The sequence below is a fragment of the Panthera pardus genome, unplaced genomic scaffold, assembly GCF_024362965.1.
Source record: "Panthera pardus isolate Hobbes unplaced genomic scaffold, ASM2436296v1 HiC_scaffold_22, whole genome shotgun sequence".
In the NCBI taxonomy this organism is placed as follows: Eukaryota; Metazoa; Chordata; class Mammalia; order Carnivora; family Felidae; genus Panthera; species Panthera pardus.
This window is the reverse complement of record NW_026526788.1, coordinates 71,369,386-71,389,765: the sequence shown is the minus strand read 5'-3', so window position 1 is coordinate 71,389,765 and position 20,380 is coordinate 71,369,386. Positions and strand designations below refer to the sequence as shown.

The 20,380-nt window shown below is 35.8% G+C and overlaps 1 protein-coding gene across 1 annotated transcript in view; it reads right to left on the bottom strand.

Annotated features, from left to right (window-relative positions):
* Window positions 1–20,380, bottom strand: part of ATRNL1 (attractin like 1) — a 764,129-nt gene that overhangs the window by 564,417 nt on the left and 179,332 nt on the right. The window contains exon 18 of the mRNA XM_019459544.2: window positions 18,169–18,387. Coding sequence (XP_019315089.2) covers window positions 18,169–18,387 — 219 coding nt within the window. The remainder of the gene's footprint in view (window positions 1–18,168; window positions 18,388–20,380) is intronic.

The following is a 20,380-nucleotide window of genomic DNA, read 5'->3' as shown; positions in this document are numbered from 1 at the left end:
CACTTAGTAGTGGAAATAAATTAACACTGAATTTGGGGTTGCTATATACAGGACCTTACAAATACCTTAAAGACAATTTTTGAACTGATCGTACAGATCTTAAATAACATAATTGCACGCCAGAATAAAGTATAACACACTAAAAGAAATACAACAAAATCAAATAATAAAACTGTAAAAATTCAGTGTCTAGAATACCACAAAAAATTACCAAGCTGAGACATCTGTTCCATAGTCAGAAAAAAAAATTAATACAACAAACAAACAAGAAAACATCGCACACCATAGAATGAGCAGAGAATGATTTTTAGAACAGCTATTAAGAGTATGCTTTACGTGCTCAAGAATATAGAGGAAAACATGAACATAAAAAAGGAGAGAAATGGAAAATATAAAAATGACAAACACAATTTTAAAAGATGGAAAATAAAATATGCAAAATAAAAAATAAATTCAATGAAAAAAAATCTTTCAACAATTGGTGCTGGGACCGCTGGATAGACACATGCTAAAGAATTAAGTTGGATCCCTATCTCCTATCTCATACCACACACAAAAATTAACTCAAAGTGGGTCAAAAACCTAAATGTAATAACTAAAACTATTAAATTCTTAGAAGAAAATCTTTGAGACCTTATATAATGCATGGTTTCCCAGATATGACACCAAAGGCAAAAAAAAGAAACAAAATAGAGAGTACATGATCAAAATTTAAAATTTTTGTACAACAAAGGACACTCTCAAGGAAATGAAAGGACAACTGACAGAGTAGAAAATATATCTGCAAACCAATCTTTGATAAGGGGCTTGTATTCACGGTATATAAAGAACACTTACAGTTCAATAATAAAAAGATAAATAGCCCAATTAAACAATGAGCAGAGAATATTATACACATTTCTCAGAAGAAGAAACAGAAGTGGCCAATAGGCACATGAAAAGATGTTCAAGAGCATATCACACTAAGTAACTGCATATCAAAACTGCAATGAGATACCACTTCACACACACCAGGATCATCATAATTAAAATGACACGAAATAACCAGTGTCGGCAAAGATATGGAGTAAATGGAATTCCTCATCCACTGTTGTGGGAATGTAAAATAATGTAGCAGCTTCAAAACAGTCTGGAAGTTCCTCAAAAGGTTAGTTGTAGTCACTGTTCAACCCAAAGTAGTTGAATCTAGTAAAGATATTCCATTCCCAAAGTAATGAAAATAGGTTCACACATAAATTTTTACATTAACATTCACAGAAGCATTATTCAAAAATCCCCTAATTGTAAACACACAAATGTCCATCAAGTGATAATTAGATAAACAAAATTTTACCAAATATTATGTGGTAATACAAAGAAATAAAGTACCGCTACAAGCTGCAACATGGATAAACCTTCAAAACATTTCACATTATGGAATGGGAAAGAAGCCAGTCACAAAAGACGACAACTGTATGGCTCAATTTATTTAAACTGTCCAGAATAGGCACATTCAAAGAGATATAAAGAGTAGTGGTTGCTTACAACTGACAAGAGTAGATGGGGTTTAACAGTCAGTGACTGCTAATAAGTAATAAGCTTTCTTTTGAAGATGACAAAATTCCTTTTAAATTGATTTGTGGTGATGACTGAGTAACTCTGTGAATATACTAAAAAACCACTGAGTTACACTCTTTAAATGGATAAACTGTATGGTATGCTGGATAATCTTAGGTATCAGTGAAGCTAGGTTACAGAACCCAATATTTAATCACACTAATGGCTCCCTCTTGAGTGTGGTAGAGACCTGTACATATGATGGAACAGTCATGAATTTAATCTGATTAGGTTATGTTACGTGGCACAGGTGACTTCAAGAAAGGAAAATCATCCTGGATAATCCCAATCAGAAGATCCCTTAAAAGGAATTGGCCTCTACTTGAAGAGATTCAAAGTGAGAGATACCATTTGAGCTTGTGAGACTCTACATTGCTAGTTTGGGAAAGGGAGGGGGACATGTGGGAAAGAATGTGAGCATTCATTAGAAGCTGAAGTGGTTACTAGCCACTGAAAGAACTGGCACGTTAGTTATACAACTGCGAAGAACTGAATTTCAAGAAGAACCTGAATGAGGTTGGAAGCAAATTCTTCTCTATGGCTTCCAAAAAAAGACTCAGCCTGACCCACACCTTGATTTCAGCCTTCGAGACCTCAAGCAGAGAAGCCAGCCAGGCCATGTCCAGCACCTGACATATAGAAGTGTGAGCTACAACAGGATATTGTTTAAGCCTCTATCTATGTTTGTGGTAATTTGTTATGCTGCAATACAAAACTAATACACTCTCCCAAAAAAATGCAATGAGAGAAAAAAGAACAAACTGAGAGTGTGGCAGCTGCTTCTGTCAAAGTAGAAAGTGGTAACCTACAGTATCTGAAAACTAAAAGAAGAGCCTTGTCATACACTGCTGAACTTTCATCTATTTGAAAGTCTGTTATTAGGTGGAAATGTTTAGGAATGTTATGTCCTCTTGATGAATTCAACTTTTTATCTTTATGAAGTGATCCTTATTCTAGGTATTATTTTTTGCTTTAAAATATATTTGTATCCAGGGTGCCTGGGTGGCTCAGTCAGTTAAGTCTCCAACTTCAGCTCAGGTCATGATCTCACCGTCTAAGAGTTCAGGTCCCACATCAGGCTCTGGGCTAACAGCTCAGAGCCTAGAGCCTGCTTCGGATTCTCTCTCTCTCTCTCTCTCTCTCTCTCTCTCTCTCTCTGCCCCTTCCCAGCTTGCGCTCTGCCTTTCTCTCTCAAAAACAGAATAAAAACATAAAAAAATGTTTTTAACCTATTTTTCTGATATTGTAGCCAACTCAGCTTTCTCTTGATTTGTGTTAGCATACTATTTCTATTTCCATTCTTTAACTTTTAAAATAACTGTGTCTTTGTATTTTAAATACAAAGTGAAACAACATAGCATATAGTTGGGTCTTGCTTTTTTAGCTAATACGAAAATCCTAGCCTTTTTATTGAAGTAATTGGATCATTTATATTTAGCGTGATTACTGAAATGACTGAGGTTAAATCTATCATTTTGCCACTAGTTAACTATTTGTCCTACCTATTATGCATAGCTCTTTTTCCTTGTTTTGCTTTCTTTTGGATTATTTCATCTACTTTCTTGGCTTTCTGGCTATGATTCTCTGTCATTTTAGTAGTTGTTTGAGGGTTTCGAATATACATCTACAATTATCACAGTCTATATTCAAGCAATATACCACTTCACATATCATATAAAAATTCTACAACAGGATACGTCCATTATTCTTCTGTTGGCCTTTAAGCTATTACAGTCATAATTTTCTTCTACATAAAAATTAAACTCCTAATACACTGTTGTCATTTTTGCCTTAAAATTTTTATTGCCTTTTTTAGATATGGAAATTTTAAGAAAAAAAAGTCTTTACCCAGATTATTACTACGTCCTTTGTTCCTCATTCCTTTGTGTAAATCAGACTTATATCTGGAAGTTATCCTTCTGGCTGAAGGACTTGATTTAACATTTCTTATACACCAAGTTCATTGGTAATAAATTCTTATAATTTTTGTAATTTTGAAATAATTTTTATTTTACCCTCATTTTTGAAAGATATTATCATTAAGTAAACAATTCTAAGTTTTTTCTTTTGCTATTTTAAAGATGTTCCACTTCTCTTGCTCCACTGTTTTTTGTTCGTTTGTTCTTCTGATGAAAAATATGATATCAGACTTACTTTGTTCATTTCCTCTGTCCATACTGAATCATATTTCTCTGGGCTGCTTTAATCTTTTTATCACTGGTTTAAGCAGTTTTATTATTATGGTTATTGGTATAGATTTACCCACATTTTCTGTGTTTAACATTTATTGACATTCTTGCCTCTTTGGATTTAGTTTTTATCAAATTTGGAAAAATTATGGCCATTATTTCTTGTGATTTTTCTAAGCCCTCTCTCTCTCCCCTCCTTCAGAGGATCCAATTATTGGGCCTAATATGACAACAATATTAGGCCTCTTGATCCAGGGCTCATTGATGTGCTGTTCATTTTATTTCAGTTATTCTTCCTTCTGTGCTTCATTTTGGGTACTTCCTCTTGCTTGTCTTTGCATATACCAATCTTAACTTTCACACATCTAATCTGGTATCAATCACATTCATTTTTCATCTCAGTATTTTTTATCTCTATAAATTCTACATTTTTGTTTTTGTTTTCTGTGACTCTAACATGCGCAAAATTTCAGTTTTTAGGAGTGCTTGGGTGGCTCATTTGATTAAGCACCTGACTGCTTTCGGCACAGGTCACGAACTCACATTTTGTGGGTTTGTGACCTGCATCAGGCTCTGCACTGACTGTGCAAGGCCTACTTGGAATTCTCCCTCTCCTCTCTCTCTGGCCCTCCCCTGCTCATGTGCAATCTCTCTCTCTCTCTCTCAAATAAACAAACGTTAAAAATTTTAGTTTTTAATATATGAAATATCTTTATAATCATTGTTTCAATATCCTTGTCTACTCTTAGCATATATTTAACTTCTATGTTGGTTTCAATTGAGTGATTTTTCTTCCTCATTGTGAGTCAAGGTTCTCCTGATTCTCTGCATACATGCATATTGGAAGCCTGACATTGTGAATTTTAAGTATTACATTTTGGGTGCTGGAAACTTTTTGTATTCCTAAAATATTCTTCAGCTTTGTCCTGGAATTTGGCTAAGTTAATTGAAAACAGTTTGATCCTCCTGGCTATGTTACACAGGACCACAGCAAGATTTAGTCTTGTGCTAATTTTGCCGTATTAAGCAAAATCCTTCTAAGTACTCTACCTGATGCCCAGTGATTAATGCCCAAGCAATTCCCTGCCCTGTGTGTGATTTAGTGACTGTTCCATTCAAGTAATTCTTTCTGCAGACTCAAGTAGTTTTCTACAGTGTCGCACTTATTTTTTAGCTTGATATTCAGGGAGTATCCTTCTGCAGTTTTCCACAGTTCTCCCTCCCTCTCTCTCTTTCTCTTTCTCCCTCTCTCTCTGCAGGTCTCTCTTCTTTGGTTCTCTTCCCAGGAAATCTAGCCACCGTGGCCTTCCCTCCCCACATTCCCAGCCCCATTTCTCCAACTCACGGTAACCACCAAACTCTACCTGTGTCCCCTGACTGCACTGCTTCATGCAAACTTTCTTCAGGCACTAACCAAGGATAAGTGGGGCTCACCTGATGTGTTTTCTCTCTGAGGGATCACTGGCTTTTGCTGCTTGTCCAGAATCTTCATAAGTGTTCTTCATCCATTTTGTCCCATTTCTTAATTGTTTCAGGTGGGGGCAGTTAAATTGAGTCATCTTTAGAGTAACCAATCTTCCCACTTTGCTAAGGACTGTCCTGGTATTAGTACTGAAAGTCCCATATCTTAGGAAAGCCCTCAGTCCTGGATACATATCAGAACTGCTGGTCACCCTACTCACTGTTACTCCATTTCTGCTTGATGATAAAGTTTCTTTTTTATTTTAAAACCATATTTAAAAAACGACTTGACACTTAAAAGTCACAGTAGCTTATAACATATTTAAAAGTGATAAGGCTCTTACACTACTGAGAAGTAGACTATCATTCAAACGAATACTGTGACAAGTTAAAGATTAATAGAAAACCTAGAGCAAACATAAAAAGAAGATAATCTAGTCAACAGACCAATAAATAAAACAAAGCATAAAATATGTTCAATTAATTTAAAGGAAGGCAGAAAAGAGGTAAACAGAACCTAAGAACAGATGGGAATAGAAAAAACAAGTAACCAGATGGAAATTTAAAATAAAAACATTTAATTTCAAGCGTCCAAACACAGTAATTTAACAGCAGAAACTATCAAATTGTACTAAAAATAAAGAGCCTAACAATGTGTTGTCCATAAGAAACATACTGTAAATATAACATATATACATAAAGTAAAAATATGAAAATAAAGTATCACAAAAACACTACTCAAAACTAGTTAGAGAAAATTTTATAAGATCAAATGCTTATATTAGGGAAAAAACATCAACTCAATTATTTAAGCTTCAACTTTATATAACTGGAAGAAAAGCAACATAAACTATGAGTATGCAAAAAGAAGGAAAAATTAAGGAAGACCAGAAATTAATGAATTCTTAAATGGACAACAGAGGAAAATCAAAATAACAAAAAGCTATTTGTAGGATCAATGAAAACTGACAAACCTCAAGACAGACTGATCAAGAGAGAAAACACAAATTATCAATATTTAGAATTAAAGAGGCTATAATTAAAGATCCTCTAGAGTAAAAGGATAATAACAATTATTATGAACATCTTTCTGTCAATAACATCTTAAATGAAATGAATAAATTCCTTGAAAGACAGACTACTAAACGCACTCAAGAAAAGTTACTGAACCTGAAAAGCCTCATACCTACTAAAAAAGAAAAGAATTTGTAGTTAAAATTCCTCTCCCAAAGAAAACTCCAGGCCAAGATGTCCACCAAATATTTAATAACGCCAGTCAGTTCTACATAAACTCTTCCAGAAAACAGAAGAGGAAAAAGTATTTCTCAACTCTCGAGACTGATACCAAACCAGACACTACGAAAACTGCAGGAAAATATTGTCATCAATATTAATGAAAAAATGCTTAACAAAATTAAAACAAATTGAACCCAGCAATATAGTAAAAGGTAACACACCGTAAGTGGAATTTATCCCAAAAATGCAAGATTGGCTTGGCATTTGAAACTCAATCAGTATGATCAATGATATTAACAACTAATACAAAAAATAATTATATGATCATCTCACAGATGTATGCCTTTGGAAGAATTACACATCACTTCATGATTTATTTTTTTTTAATTTTGTTAATGTTTATTTATTTTTGAGAGAGAGAGAGAGAGAGAGGGAGAGAGAGAGAGAGAGAGACAGAGCATGAGCAGGGAAGGGGGAAGAGAAAGAGACACACACAGAATCTGAAGCAGGCTCCAGGCTCTGAGCGTCAGCACAGAGCCCAATGCAGGGCTCGAACTCACAGACCATGAGGTCATGACCTGAACTGAAGTCGGACGCTCAACCGACTGAACCACCCAGGCGCCCCCACATCAGTTCATGATTGAAAGAAAGAAAGAGAGAAAGAAAGAGAGAGAGAGAGAGAGAGAGAAAGAAAGAAAGAAAGAAAGAAAGAAAGAAAGAAAGAAAGAAAGAAAGAAAGAAAACCTTAACTAACTAGAATAGAAGGGAAGCTTCTCAATCTGGTAAAGACATTTATAAAATGTCAATAGCTAACATTATACTTAAAGGCTAAGTACACTGCAATTGAGACAACTGTCCACTCTCACTAATTCAGTCCCATGTTGCACTGTAGGGCCTAGACAGTGCAATAAGGAAAGAACAAAAATAATATGCATGATTTGGAAAGGAAAAAAAGAATACTGTGTTTATTAAAAAGCAACTCAAAGAAAATCCTAAAGAATCTACATGAAGAGTACCAGAATGAACAAAAGAAGTCACCAAGGTCACATAGTACAGGGGCAACATAGCACCAAAAAAATGCATTTCTATAAAATTGCAAAATCATTAGAAAATTCTGTGTATAAAATTCCATTTTATGCACCTTGAAGAAACAATGTAGAACTTTTGGTAACTGAAAACAATGAAGGCTGCCTAGGTCTACATCTCCTAATACATCCTTCAGAAAAAAAAAAAAAAGTACAAGCAGAGAAAAAAAAAATCCAAAAACTACAACTTCATCATAATCTGAAAATAGAAAAAAAAAATCCATGGAAGCAATCTCATATGCTCCCACCCCACTGCAAGATTTTGTGGTGAGAAAGTACTCACCAAGATAAAAAAGAAGAGAGAAGATGGAAGCTTGAAACAAGTTTAAAGTTGATATAAAATCTCCCTTGGAAAGATTAAGTCTATCCTAAGTATGAAAATACCAAGACAGTGTCACTGTAAATGAGCACCATACATAGAAAAGGACCCAGGGACACTTGGCTCGCTCAGTTGGTAGAATGTGCAATTCTTGATCTAAGGGATATAGGTTAAAGCCCCACATTGTGTGTAGAGATTACTTAAGAGAAAAAAATCTTTAAAAAAAAAAAAGTACTTAAAAAGCAGGGATAATTTGAAGTAGGAGTCCTGAGTATAACTTTGGGGAGAAAAAGGGTAGTAAATAAAAGATGTGCCTTTTGGCAACCAGGTGGTTAAGGGATAAATAAAGTGGAAAAGTTAACTTCTTTCAAGACAAAAAAAAAGCCACAAATTCAGGACATACAATTCTTACCTTACTCTTACCTTATCTTACCTTTACTCACGTAAATCATATTAATGAATCTATGCAGTTATTAAAAACACAGAAAACAAAACAAAAATCAGAAAACCAGATCCAACATACATTAACTACTGAAAATTCCCCTGAAAAATATAACCAGGAAGCAGGAAACCATGACAGCTCTCCAAACAGAATAAATATAGTCAAACCAGCATTTATTTGAAGAGTAGCAAAAACTACCTTAAATCAGAAATTCAATGAAGAATTGACATGGGCATAAAGAAGGAAGAAATGAAATAAGAGTTGACTCAACTAAGGAAAAGAATAAAAACAAACAAACTCCGAAGTAGGCACTGAATTATAAGATGCCCAAGGGAAAACAGACTCTCTTGACAATTTAAAGAGGCATTAGAGCAAGTCAGAAAACAACCAAGAAAGTGAAAAGGTGATTGAGAGAGAAATTAAGAGGGTCAGAAATGAAGAACTGGACATCTGCATGGCTCAGTCAGCTGGGCAGCGAACTCTTGATTTTGGCTTAGGTCATGATCTCACAGTCTTGGGATAAGGCCCACAGTTGGGATCTGAACTGAGCACAGAGGCTGTTTGGGATTCTCTCCCTTCTTCTCTCTCTGCCCCTCCCCTATGTGTGCTCTCTTCCTCTCTCATGTGGCTCATGTGTGCTCTCTTCCTCTCTCAAAATAAATAAATAACCTTAAAAAAATGGAGAATATTTAAAACTATAATCCAAGAAAATTTTCTAGAAATAAAATAATTCCTTAGTGCCTCCTTCAAGTCACTAGCTGCTGTCCCCGAAAGTAACCACTTCCCTGATCTCTCATAAAATAACTTTGCCTCTTTTTGAATGTTACATAAACTAAGATAGAGTGTCTTGTTTTGTGTCTGGCTTCTTTCTCTCCACACCATATATGTGAGAGCCGCCATAGTGTCCCATGTGGTTACACGTAAATCATTCTCATGCTGTATGCTCCATTGTGCATCATATCAATTTCTTTATTCATACAGCTGCTCATGAACATTTGGATGAGTTCCAGGGTGGAACTATTAAAACTATGCTGTGTGAACATTCCTATGAGTGTCTTGCAAGTGAACATTTGCTTTATATTGGGTTACTGAGCCTAAACCAGGGGTCAGCAAACATTTTCTGTAAAGGACCAAATAGTATTTTAGACAGTGTGGGCACATATAGACTCTGGCAGAGATTCATCCCTTCTTTCTTTTGTTTCTTCCCTTCCTACATTCCTTCATTACTTACTTACTTCCTCTTCCTCAGTCTCCTTCTCTTTTTCAACCTTTTATAAAGGTGAAATCATTCTTGTTCACAGGCTATGTAGAAACAAGCCACAGGCTAAATTTGGCAGTATTTGGTAAACTTTGGTAAACTTTGGTAAATTTGGTAAACTATAGTTTACCAGCCACTGGCCTACACACAGAATCCTTGATTCATTGGGGATGCATTTATTCAGCTTTGACAGATATTTCCAAAGTGTTTTCCAAGTGTTATGCCATTTAGACTTTCAAAAAGCAGTATATAAGATTTCCATTTGTTCTATATCATTGTTAACAATTAAAATTATATATATTTTTTATTTTATACATTCTGGTGGATAATTAGTGGTATCATTTTGTGGTTTTCATTTGCATTCCCCTCAAGACCAAAAAGGTTAAACACCTTTTCCATTGTTTATTGGTGTTTTAAATATCCTCTTTTGTGATGTTCAACTGTCTTGCCCATTTTTTGTTTGTACTGTTTCTTTTTGTTACTGATTTATAATAAATCTCAATTTGAGATAAGAGGTTTTATTAGATAATTAGACTTATAAATAACTTCAATTCAGAGGCTTCCATTCCTCAATTTCTAAAGGTTTTATTCTGAATGGAATTTCTTAATATAGTACAATTTATCTTATTTCCCTCTTTGGTTAATCTTTTGAGTCCTGTATCCTGTTTAAGAAGTGACTATTTGGGGGGATTACCATGGCAGAGTAGTTGTAGAACCCTATGCTTGCTTCGTCCCTCAAACACAGCTAGATAAACGTTAAATCACTCTGAACACCCAAGAAATCGATCTGAAGACTGAGAGAACAAACCAGACAGCTAGGAGAAGGAGAGAGGAGGTCACATTGTGGAAGGTAGGAGGTATAGACATGTGATTTTGGGGAGAAAAGAGTCATGGGTGCTGTGGAAGGGAAGTGGTCCAGATCACAGAGAAAGGGGAAAGAGAGAGAGAGAGAGAGAGAGAGAGAGAGAGAGAGAACGCACAGTGCACAGAGGATCACAAGAACACTTCCCAAAAAGCACCGACTGGGAAAATGAGAGGGGATGATTATTGTGAGTTTTTGCAACCAGCAGAGCTCAAAGACTGAAGTGTTAGAAGACTGCACCATGGCTGCACGTGTGGAGTCCCGCAGGCGCAGCAGTATTCCCATGGAGAAGGAGGGGAAAGGCCCAGGAGCAGACAGCATGATCTGAGGATTCCCTGGGCCGCACTGGGAGACACAGTTCCTCTTACTGGAGTTCAACTGGGAGAGGTGGCACTACCTCTGGGGAAACAAGAGAGTCAGCAGGCTCCCACTGCACTATTCTCTTCTTTACCATAGGGACAGAGATGCTTGCTGAGGGCAGCTAAACTGGATGCTTGATCTTTGCTGCACCTGACTCTAAACTCCAAGATCCTGTGCATTCGTGCAACTCCCATCTGGGACAAACCCTCCCCCAGGATCAGCACGAGTCGGCACTGTGCTGGATCCCTAAAGTGTGGAGTTTTGAAACTCAGCTGGCGTGCCTGAGATAAAACACAGGCGCACTGTGTGGCCAGGCAAGCAAACAGGTGGGACGCAGACAGGGTGAAGGCAGGGATCTGACGAAAGCCTGGGGCACAGGAGGGGAGATTCTTTCCTCTTCTGTGAGGGCTTCCCAGACAGCAGCAGGCGCAAACTGCTCTATCCAGGTATGAGAGAGAGGGCTAGTGCCTTTGTTCTCCCCTGCCCATCAGCAAGAACAGATGTCAGTGAGCTGCACAGCACCCTCAGTGGAGGGCTGAGCCGCTTACACTTAGCCCGCCCCACCACGCTCTGCAGGTGCTTCTTTACTAAAGGGCAAGTGTGCCTGAGACTCAGAGCATCAGGGCCCTGGCCAAGACCAAAACTCTCCCACATGCACCAAGTGTACCGACCGTACAGTGCTACAATGCTTCAGCTCTGGTGGAAATAAGATCAGGGCCCTTTTAACAAGCAGACCAAAGCACACCTAGTTAAAACTCACCATAAGCTAGACAAAGTCCAAATGCTACCCACAGCAAGTTAAGGAGAAACTCCGCAGAGGGATGACCTTAAGGAAAAGGCAACTTTTATCTTTATTATTTATTCCATTCCATCCTTTATTTTTTAATTTCACTCCATCTATTTTATTTGGCTTTAATTTTATGCTTTTCCTAACCTTTGACATGGATACTTACATCACAGTATTCAGCCTTTCATCTTTTGTGATGTAAGCATTTAAAACTACCAATTTCTTGAAAGAGGTTAGAGTGGGAGAGAGCCAAAGCATAAGAGACTGTTAAAAACTGAAAACAAACTGAGGGTTGATGGGGGGTGGGAGGGAGGGCAGGGTGGGTGATGGGTATTGAGGAGGGCACCTTTTGGGATGAGCACTGGGTGTTGTATGGAAACCAATTTGACAGTAAATTTCATATATTAAACAATAAAAAAATAAAAATTAAAAAAAAAACCAAAAAACTACCAATTTCTTGGTAAGCACTGCTTCAGCTGCATGGCACAAAATTTTAATATATTACATCATTTTAATTATCACTCAATCCAAAATGTTTTTTTAATTTTTATTATGTTATCTAGGACCCATGGGTTATTAGAACAGATTCCTTAGTTTCTAAATATATAGAAATTCCTATTTATACTCCTGTTATTTAGCTCTAAGTCAATTTCACTTAGGTAGGACAACAAATTCTTTACGAGTTTATACACACTTATCATATTATGCAAAGAATTTTAATGATCTAGACAGTATAGAGAATTCTCATAGATAGCCAGTTTAACATAATAATTTCCACAGAAGTAGTTAAGAAATTATAGCCATATTTATATAAGACTATCTAGATTTCAAACCAAAGACTGTAACAAGAGATGAAAAAGGGCACTATATAATAATAAAGGATCTATCCAACAAGAAGACCTAATAATTGTAAATATATATGCCCCCAACTTGAGAGCACCCAAATATATAAATTAATGAAAAACATTAAGAAATTCATTGAGAATAATACAATAATAGGTGGGGGCTTTAACGCCACACAAACAGCAATGGACATTATCTAAGCAGAAAATCAACAAGGAAACAATGGCTTTGAATGACACCTTGGACCAGATGGACTTAACAGATATATTCAGGACATTTCATCCTAAAGCAGCAGAATATGCATTTTTTGAGTGCACATGGGACCCTGTCCAGAACAGATCACATACTGGGTCACAAATCAGGCCTCAAAAAATACAAAAAACTGAGATCATATCATGCATATTTTTACACCACAACGCTATGAAACTTGAAGTCAACCACAAAAAAAAAAAAAAAAAAATTGGAAAGCCCTCAAATAAATGGAGGTTAAAGAACATCATACTAAAGAACGAATGGGTTAACCAGGAAATTATAGAAGAAATCTTTTAAGAAATGGAAACAAATGAAAACACGATGGTTCAAAACCTTTGGGATGCAGCAAAGGCAGCCATAAGGGAAGTATATAGCAATACAGGACTACTTCAAAAAGAAAAATCTCAACTATACAACCTAACTTTACACCTAAAGGAGCTATAAAGAGAACAGTAAATGAAGCCTAAAGCCAGCAGAAGAAGGGAAAAAATAAAGATACAGAAAATAATAAAGATATAGAATAAATGAGATAGAAACAAAATAAAAACAAAACAAAAAAACAGATCAATGAAAGTACAAGTTGGTTCTTTGAAAGAATTAATGAAATTGGCAAACCTCTAGCCAGACTTATCAAAAAGAAAAGAGAAAGAACCCAAATAGATAAAATCACGAATGAGAGGAGAGATCAAAACCAAAACCACAGAAATATAAACACATAAGGTAATTTATGAAAAATTATATGGTAATAAATTGGGTAATCTTGAAGAAATGGATAAATTCCTAGAAACAACATATAAACTACCAAAACTGGAACAGACCAATAATCAGCAAACAAACTGAATAATCAAAAATCTCCCAGCAAACAAAAGTCCAGGGCCAGATGTCTTCCTAGGCGAATTTTACCAAACATTTAAAGAAGAGTTAACACCTATTCTTAACAAACTGTTCCAAATAATAGCAATGGAAGGAAACTTCCAAACTCATTCTCGAGGCCAGCACTATCTTGATTCCAAAACCAGACAAAGACCCCACTAAAAAAGAGAATTACAGGCCAATAGACCTGATAAACATGGATGCAAAAATTCTCAACAACATACTAGCAAATCAAATCCAACAGTACATTAAAAGAATTATTCACCACAATCAAATAGGATTTTATGCCTGTGCTGCAGGGATGGTTCAATATTCATAAATCAACCAATGTGATACACCACATAATAAAAGAAAGGATCAGAACCATATGATCCTTTCAATAAATGCAGGAAAAGCATTTGACAAAGTACACTTTCCAATTTTGATAAAAATCCTCAACAAAGTAGGGATCGAGGGTACATACCTCAATATCATAAAGACCATATATTAAAGTCCCATAGCTAATATGCTGAATGAGGAGAAACTGAGAGCTTTCCTCTAAGGTCAGGAACAAGATGGGGATGTCAACTCGCAGCGTTATTTAACACAGTACTAGACAGCCATAGCAACTTCTTACTAGACTTGTTTCCAGAGACAAGGAAAACAAAAGCAAAGGCAAACTACTGGGATTTCAAGATAAAAAAGGTTCTTTACAGAGAAGGAAACAATAAACAAACTAAAAGGCAACCAATGGAAGGGGAAAAGAAACTTTCAAATGATATATCAGATAAAGGATTAGTATCCAAAATCTATAAAGAACTTACAAACTCAACACCCAAGAAACAAATAATCCAGTGAAGAAATGGGCAGAGGACATGAATAGATACTTTTCCACAGAAGACATACAGATGGCTAATAGACACATGCAAAAATGCTCAAATCACTCGTCATCAGAGAAATACAAATCAAAATCACAATGAAATACCACCTCATCCCTGTCAGAATGGCTAAAATTAACAACGCCAGAAACAACAGATGTTGGCAAGGATGAGGAGAAAGGGGAACCCTCTTACACTGTTTTTGGGAATGCAAACTGATACAGCCTCTCTGGAAAACAGTATGGACGTTCCTCAAAAAGTTAAAAATAGAACTACCTTGTGACCCAGCAACTGTACTACTAAGTATTTATCCAAAGGAAACAAAAATATTGGTTCAAAGGGGCACATGTACCCAGATATTTATAACAGCACTATCAACAATAGCCTAACTATGGAAAGAGCCCAAATGTCCACTGACTGATGAATGGATAAAGATGTAATACACACACACACACACACACACACACACAATAGAATATCACTCAGGCACCAAAAAGAATGAAATCTTGCCATTTGCAATGACATGGATGGAGCTAGAGTGTATTATGCTAAGTGAAATAAGTCATCAGAGAAAGACAAAGATCATGATTTCACTCATATGTGGAATTTAAGAAACAAAATAGAAGGGGAAGGGAAGAAAAAATAAAATAAGATAAAAACATAGAGGGAGGCAAACCATAAGAGACACTTAGAGAACAAACTGAGGTTTGATGGAGGGTGGTGGGTGGCTGAATGGGCATTAGAGAGGGCACTTGTTAGAATGAACACTGTTCTTGTGTGTAGGGGATGAATCATTAAATTCTGTTCCTGAAACAAATATTACCCTGTATGTTAGCTAACTACAATTTAAATAAAAACTTGAAACACTATGAAAAAAAAAAAACCGAGAAATGACTACCAAAGCTTTAAAGCTACACAAATACCCTGTTTCTCCGTATCGTTTTACTCCCAAATTTCAACATAAGTGGATTATCTTACAGCTAGTATTATTGTGGGTTTCTAATAGTGATTTTTTTTTAATTTTTCTCACTCCTTCTACATTTATTATTTAGAATTCTTCTGTAAGGAATTTTGTTCATTCTCACCCATTTATTACTTATTAAATCAATTTAAATCAGTTTAGATTCATGGATATTATTCTGTTGAGTTGTAACCCAATACAATCATTACTTTTTGTTCAAACTTCATTCCCCTGAGAATTCTTTTAGGTTGGTACTGTGTCTCTTTGGCATGATCATGATCCCCTCTTCTTTTTTTTTTTAAGCTCTTTCTTACTTTGGGGCACCAAACAATGCTCCAGGATCATCATGTATTCTCCCAATCCAGGCCCTAGAATTAACCATTTCTCCATAGAGCCCTGGTTCCTCTCATTGGAAAACAGTATTTATTTACTTATTTTCATTTTTTTTAATTTTTTTAATATGAAATTTACTGTCAAATTGGTTTCCATACAACACCCAGTGCTCATCCCAACAGGTGCCCTCCTCAATACCCACCACCCACCCTCCCCACCCTCCCACCACCCATCAACCCTCAGTTTGTTCTCAGTTTTTAAGAGTCTCTTACTGGAAAACAGTATTTAAAAACCAAGATATAGGCACTATATGTGTTTTTGCTTCTCGGATGTCATGGCTTCTAGACCGTCTTGACAAACAGAACTAGAAAATACATGTATACCCTAAACTACGTATACACACATATATCTATATTTACCTCTTTGTGTATATATTAAAATAAACATGAACTCATGCTGTTAGCTCAGACCCTAATCCAATACCACAGGGTTCTTTGTAGTCTTCACTCCTTGCTTATTTTTAATTTCTTTTTCTGACAGTGGAAAACTTGGCTTACATTAAAATACAAGTTATTTTCCAAACCTAGTAAACACATAAAGTATTGTTAGAATTGTTAACCTATACCACATGATAAGCAAATTTACTAATCAGATTACAATTTTATGTACAGTTTTTTTTTTTCTTTAGCTTTATGGTATTAAGTCAAAACACTATTTTCCAAAGTTACTTAGGTAAGCCCTTTTTTTTCCCTATTTTTGATGATGTTATGGCTTTTTTAATATAGTTAAATTTACTTGTCACAATTTTACTTTACACCCTAGGGTCTCCTGACATTCTAGGTGACTTTTCTTTTTAATTTGCATTCAGGAAAGTTCACTCTTTGTGGTGTAAAACATGGGTTTTGACAAATGCATGGATTCATGTATCAACCTACACAGTGTCAGAAAGAACAGTTCTATAACACAAAAACTCCACTTTGAGGCCCCCTCGAAATTAATCCTTACATTTACTACTTCTGGCAAATAACTGATCTGTTTTCCATCCCCACAGTTCTGCCTGTTCCAGATCATTTTATAAATGAAATTATACAACTTGTAGCCTTTGGGTCTGGTTTCTTTCACTAAGCAAAAAGCATTTAAGATTTAATCATGTTGTTTCACAAACCAGTATTTGTTCTTTTTTGCTTTTCACATATTTCAAAGTTTATGTAGCAGGTATTGTTGCACTCTGCACCACATTCCCTCAGTCCATCTGGTTTCAGTACAGCACACTGTCGGTGACTCACCTAAAGCAAGTTCTGCAATATCTCTACTTTTCACCAGCCAGGGCAAGCTAGTAACCAGACTGTTGGCACAGCTCCGAAGCACAGTACCTCCAAAGGCATCACCCAACCAATGAAGGATGAGAAGCCACATCTAAGTGCACCACCTTCCAGTCCCTCAGCAGGTTAACTCTGAGGAGCATTCTACATGGTCCTCATAGGTCCCTAGAGGGTGTCAGTCCAAATTTCCGAGTATAGTATCCAGATTAGTAATTATTGGTATTATTAGTATTATTAGTATTATTGGTTTTTCTCCCTTCTTTAAAACTCTCTCTTCCCTCAACTGTGCTTCCTAGGTTCACTTCCCAAATTTCGCTTATCTATTTCGCTTATCCTTGTGTTAGGATGTCACCTGTTCTAAGACACTTTCCCCAGATATCCCTATGACTCATTCTCTCATCTATATGAAGTATTTATTGTTACTTCTCAGTGAGCTCTTCTCTCACCACCTTCTTAAATTGCAAGCCTTATTCCCCTTCCTTACTTTAGTTAATGGCATTTTATTTATTTAACAGCACTTAACCTCATATATGCATGTGTATAGAATTAATTTTATTAATTTCAACTAGGCTCTGTGAATGGAATAATTTTAGTCTAATTTGTTAATAATTGTGTCTCTAGCACTTAAAACGCCCCTTGGAACATAGTAGGCACTCAATAAAAATATATTGAATAAGTAATCTTTCAAGAAGGTTGTTTTTATTTAGCATAAGAGACTTCCTATGGAAAAAAACCTGAAAACTATTAACTTTCAAAATCGTATGGTATTCATAATGAGGCCAGCTGATTCCATCACAAATGTTATTTAAAACATTCTCACACTTAGCACAAAGTTTGCCTGGATCTTCTGAGTTGCCTCTGAATTCTAAGATACCGTAAAACTATGAACAATGAAAGACTATATATTACAAGGTAGAAAACGGACATGAGTCCAGTTTTCATATGAAGCCAAATATATTGTGCCAAACATAGTGTGTAGAATGCCATCTACACAACAGCGATGGATATAGGGAAGAATATTTTTTTATTGGTGAAATTTGAGTCCCATTATGTTTTTCTAAGTATTTATTATAGAAAGACAAAATCATTCTTGGTTTCCAAACTGAAATTATACTGATCACATTTTTATTACCTGGACACTGGATAAAGGACCACTCATAGTTCTTTTCTTTAGGACAAAGACTGGAATCAAGAACCATCTCATTACTGTGCATTCCAACAAGCTTCATTGGTCCTCGCGAAGATCCTTCAATGCAGTGTCCTCTTCCTGTGTTACTAGGATCATTGCACCAGCCACATCCAGGCTGTTCCAAACAATGCCCACAGGTTCTCAATCCGGAACAATTTTGAGCTGCATGACAGGAATATTAACAAATATGTTATATGACTTTATATTCAAATAGAATTTTAAGCTAATGGAAAAATAAGTATGATCTGAAATAAAGAATATGAAAAGTTGTCTGTAGCTAATGTAAACACTTTCTGTAATAATACCAAAGAGTCAGCAGTTACTTAAAGCAAATAAAACATACATCATGAACAAAGAGGAGATAAATGAACAAATAGGTGAAAAAGGGTGTGTGGTAACCATGACATGGAGAAAAACGAAGTCAGTACTTCAAGATTCCTGAGAACTTTGCCTCAAAGCGGATCCAGGGGCCTACAGATCACATTTACCATTGTCTGTGATGTAGAGCCATGTTAGCTGTTCTTGTTGTGCCTAGTAAAGGCCTTCAAGGAAAAACTCTGCATCTGCCTGTGACTGTCCAGTGTGAAGGCTGCCTGCCCATTCCCTGAGATAGCTGAGCCCCATTTGTACTGCCTTTCACTGACAATGTTCTTCCCAAGGGTCCAAGATACTAGCATTTACCTAATCAATCTCACCTAAAGAGTCAAACTGGATGGGAACATGGCCACCAGATCCCTACCTCAGCCAGGCAACAAGCAAAGGCTTTACTGATTTTCAGGGCTGCAGAATATCCCTCCAAGATTCAAAGGTTGAGCTGAAGCTCAAACTTTTTGTTTAAATTATGAATAATCTATAATATTCAGCAATGTTATGAATATTGTGATATCTTTTCCAAGGATGAACATATTATAGTTTGCCATTATATATACCACAGCTACTATGTGATGTTTTAAAATTTTAATTCACAGAGTATCCTATATTGGGCTGAGACTTTCTTTCATTACTTTTATTGACATTTTGCTAGAAAAGGCATTCTTTGTCCTGGGAATCATTTACCTATAGACGACGGTGACAGAGGTACAAGACATCATGAATGATGTTTCTTCTAGCCACATGCTAGAAAAAAACTAGAGGGGGGAAGTGGTAATTTCTCATAAACCAAATTCCATTGTTAAGGTGGTAATAACTTAATTTCCACTCAGTGTTTTGTTATTACTGGAAACGAAAAATGTTCCTCAGATTGCTGCAAACAAGAATGGCAGAAGCTTCTCAGTGAACATCAGGAACTCAATACAGTGAACCGCGTACGGATAATAGAATATTGGTTAAAGAATTCATCAATTATAATATGATTTGTTATTAAGAATTTTTGGCATGCTGAGCATTTCAGATTGGATATAAGAACGGGAAAATAAGTACTGTCTCCTCTATTTCTTTAATAATAATTTAAAAAGGAAGAACAATGAACCATTGACTACAACTGGATAATGTTATTTTTGTAAACAAATAATCCATTAGCATGAACATGCTTCCTTTTAAAATTTACATTTTTTTCGGCAACACACGATGCTAAATGGTAAATCACTTAAAAGATCCTTAGATAACTGAACATTTCATATATTACCATACCCCTTTAGCTTTCATGCGTTGAAATATTTCTCTTATATATGATTGTAGCTACCCCACAGTATTGTTGACTGGGTTATTCTAATTGTCTTCTGGTTTCTAATTGTCTTATATAAAGTTGCTACAAAACCAATAGGAAATAATGAAAAATATAAAATTAGGTATGTTATCTTGACATTCCAATTATTTACCATCATGTGATGATTTGAAGTAGATCTCTACTAGGTTTCACACAGAATAAATCTAGTTTTATATTTATGGTCTATAGAAAGTAAATTTTATTTTAGGACTTTCTTTTTAAGGATATATAACCAACAAAATGGCTTGAAGAAGCATTACATACAAAGTAAATCTAAACTATTCTCAAATACAACATTCCTGTTAATGCTTTCCAAACAGCTGGGGAAATCTTAGATGAAAGAAGGCTCAGTTTCTTGTACTGGCTGATTGACAAACTAGTAATCTTCTAATTCCGTTTATTTATTTGATTTTAGGCTTTAATAACAGGTTACAAAATGTCATGCTCAGA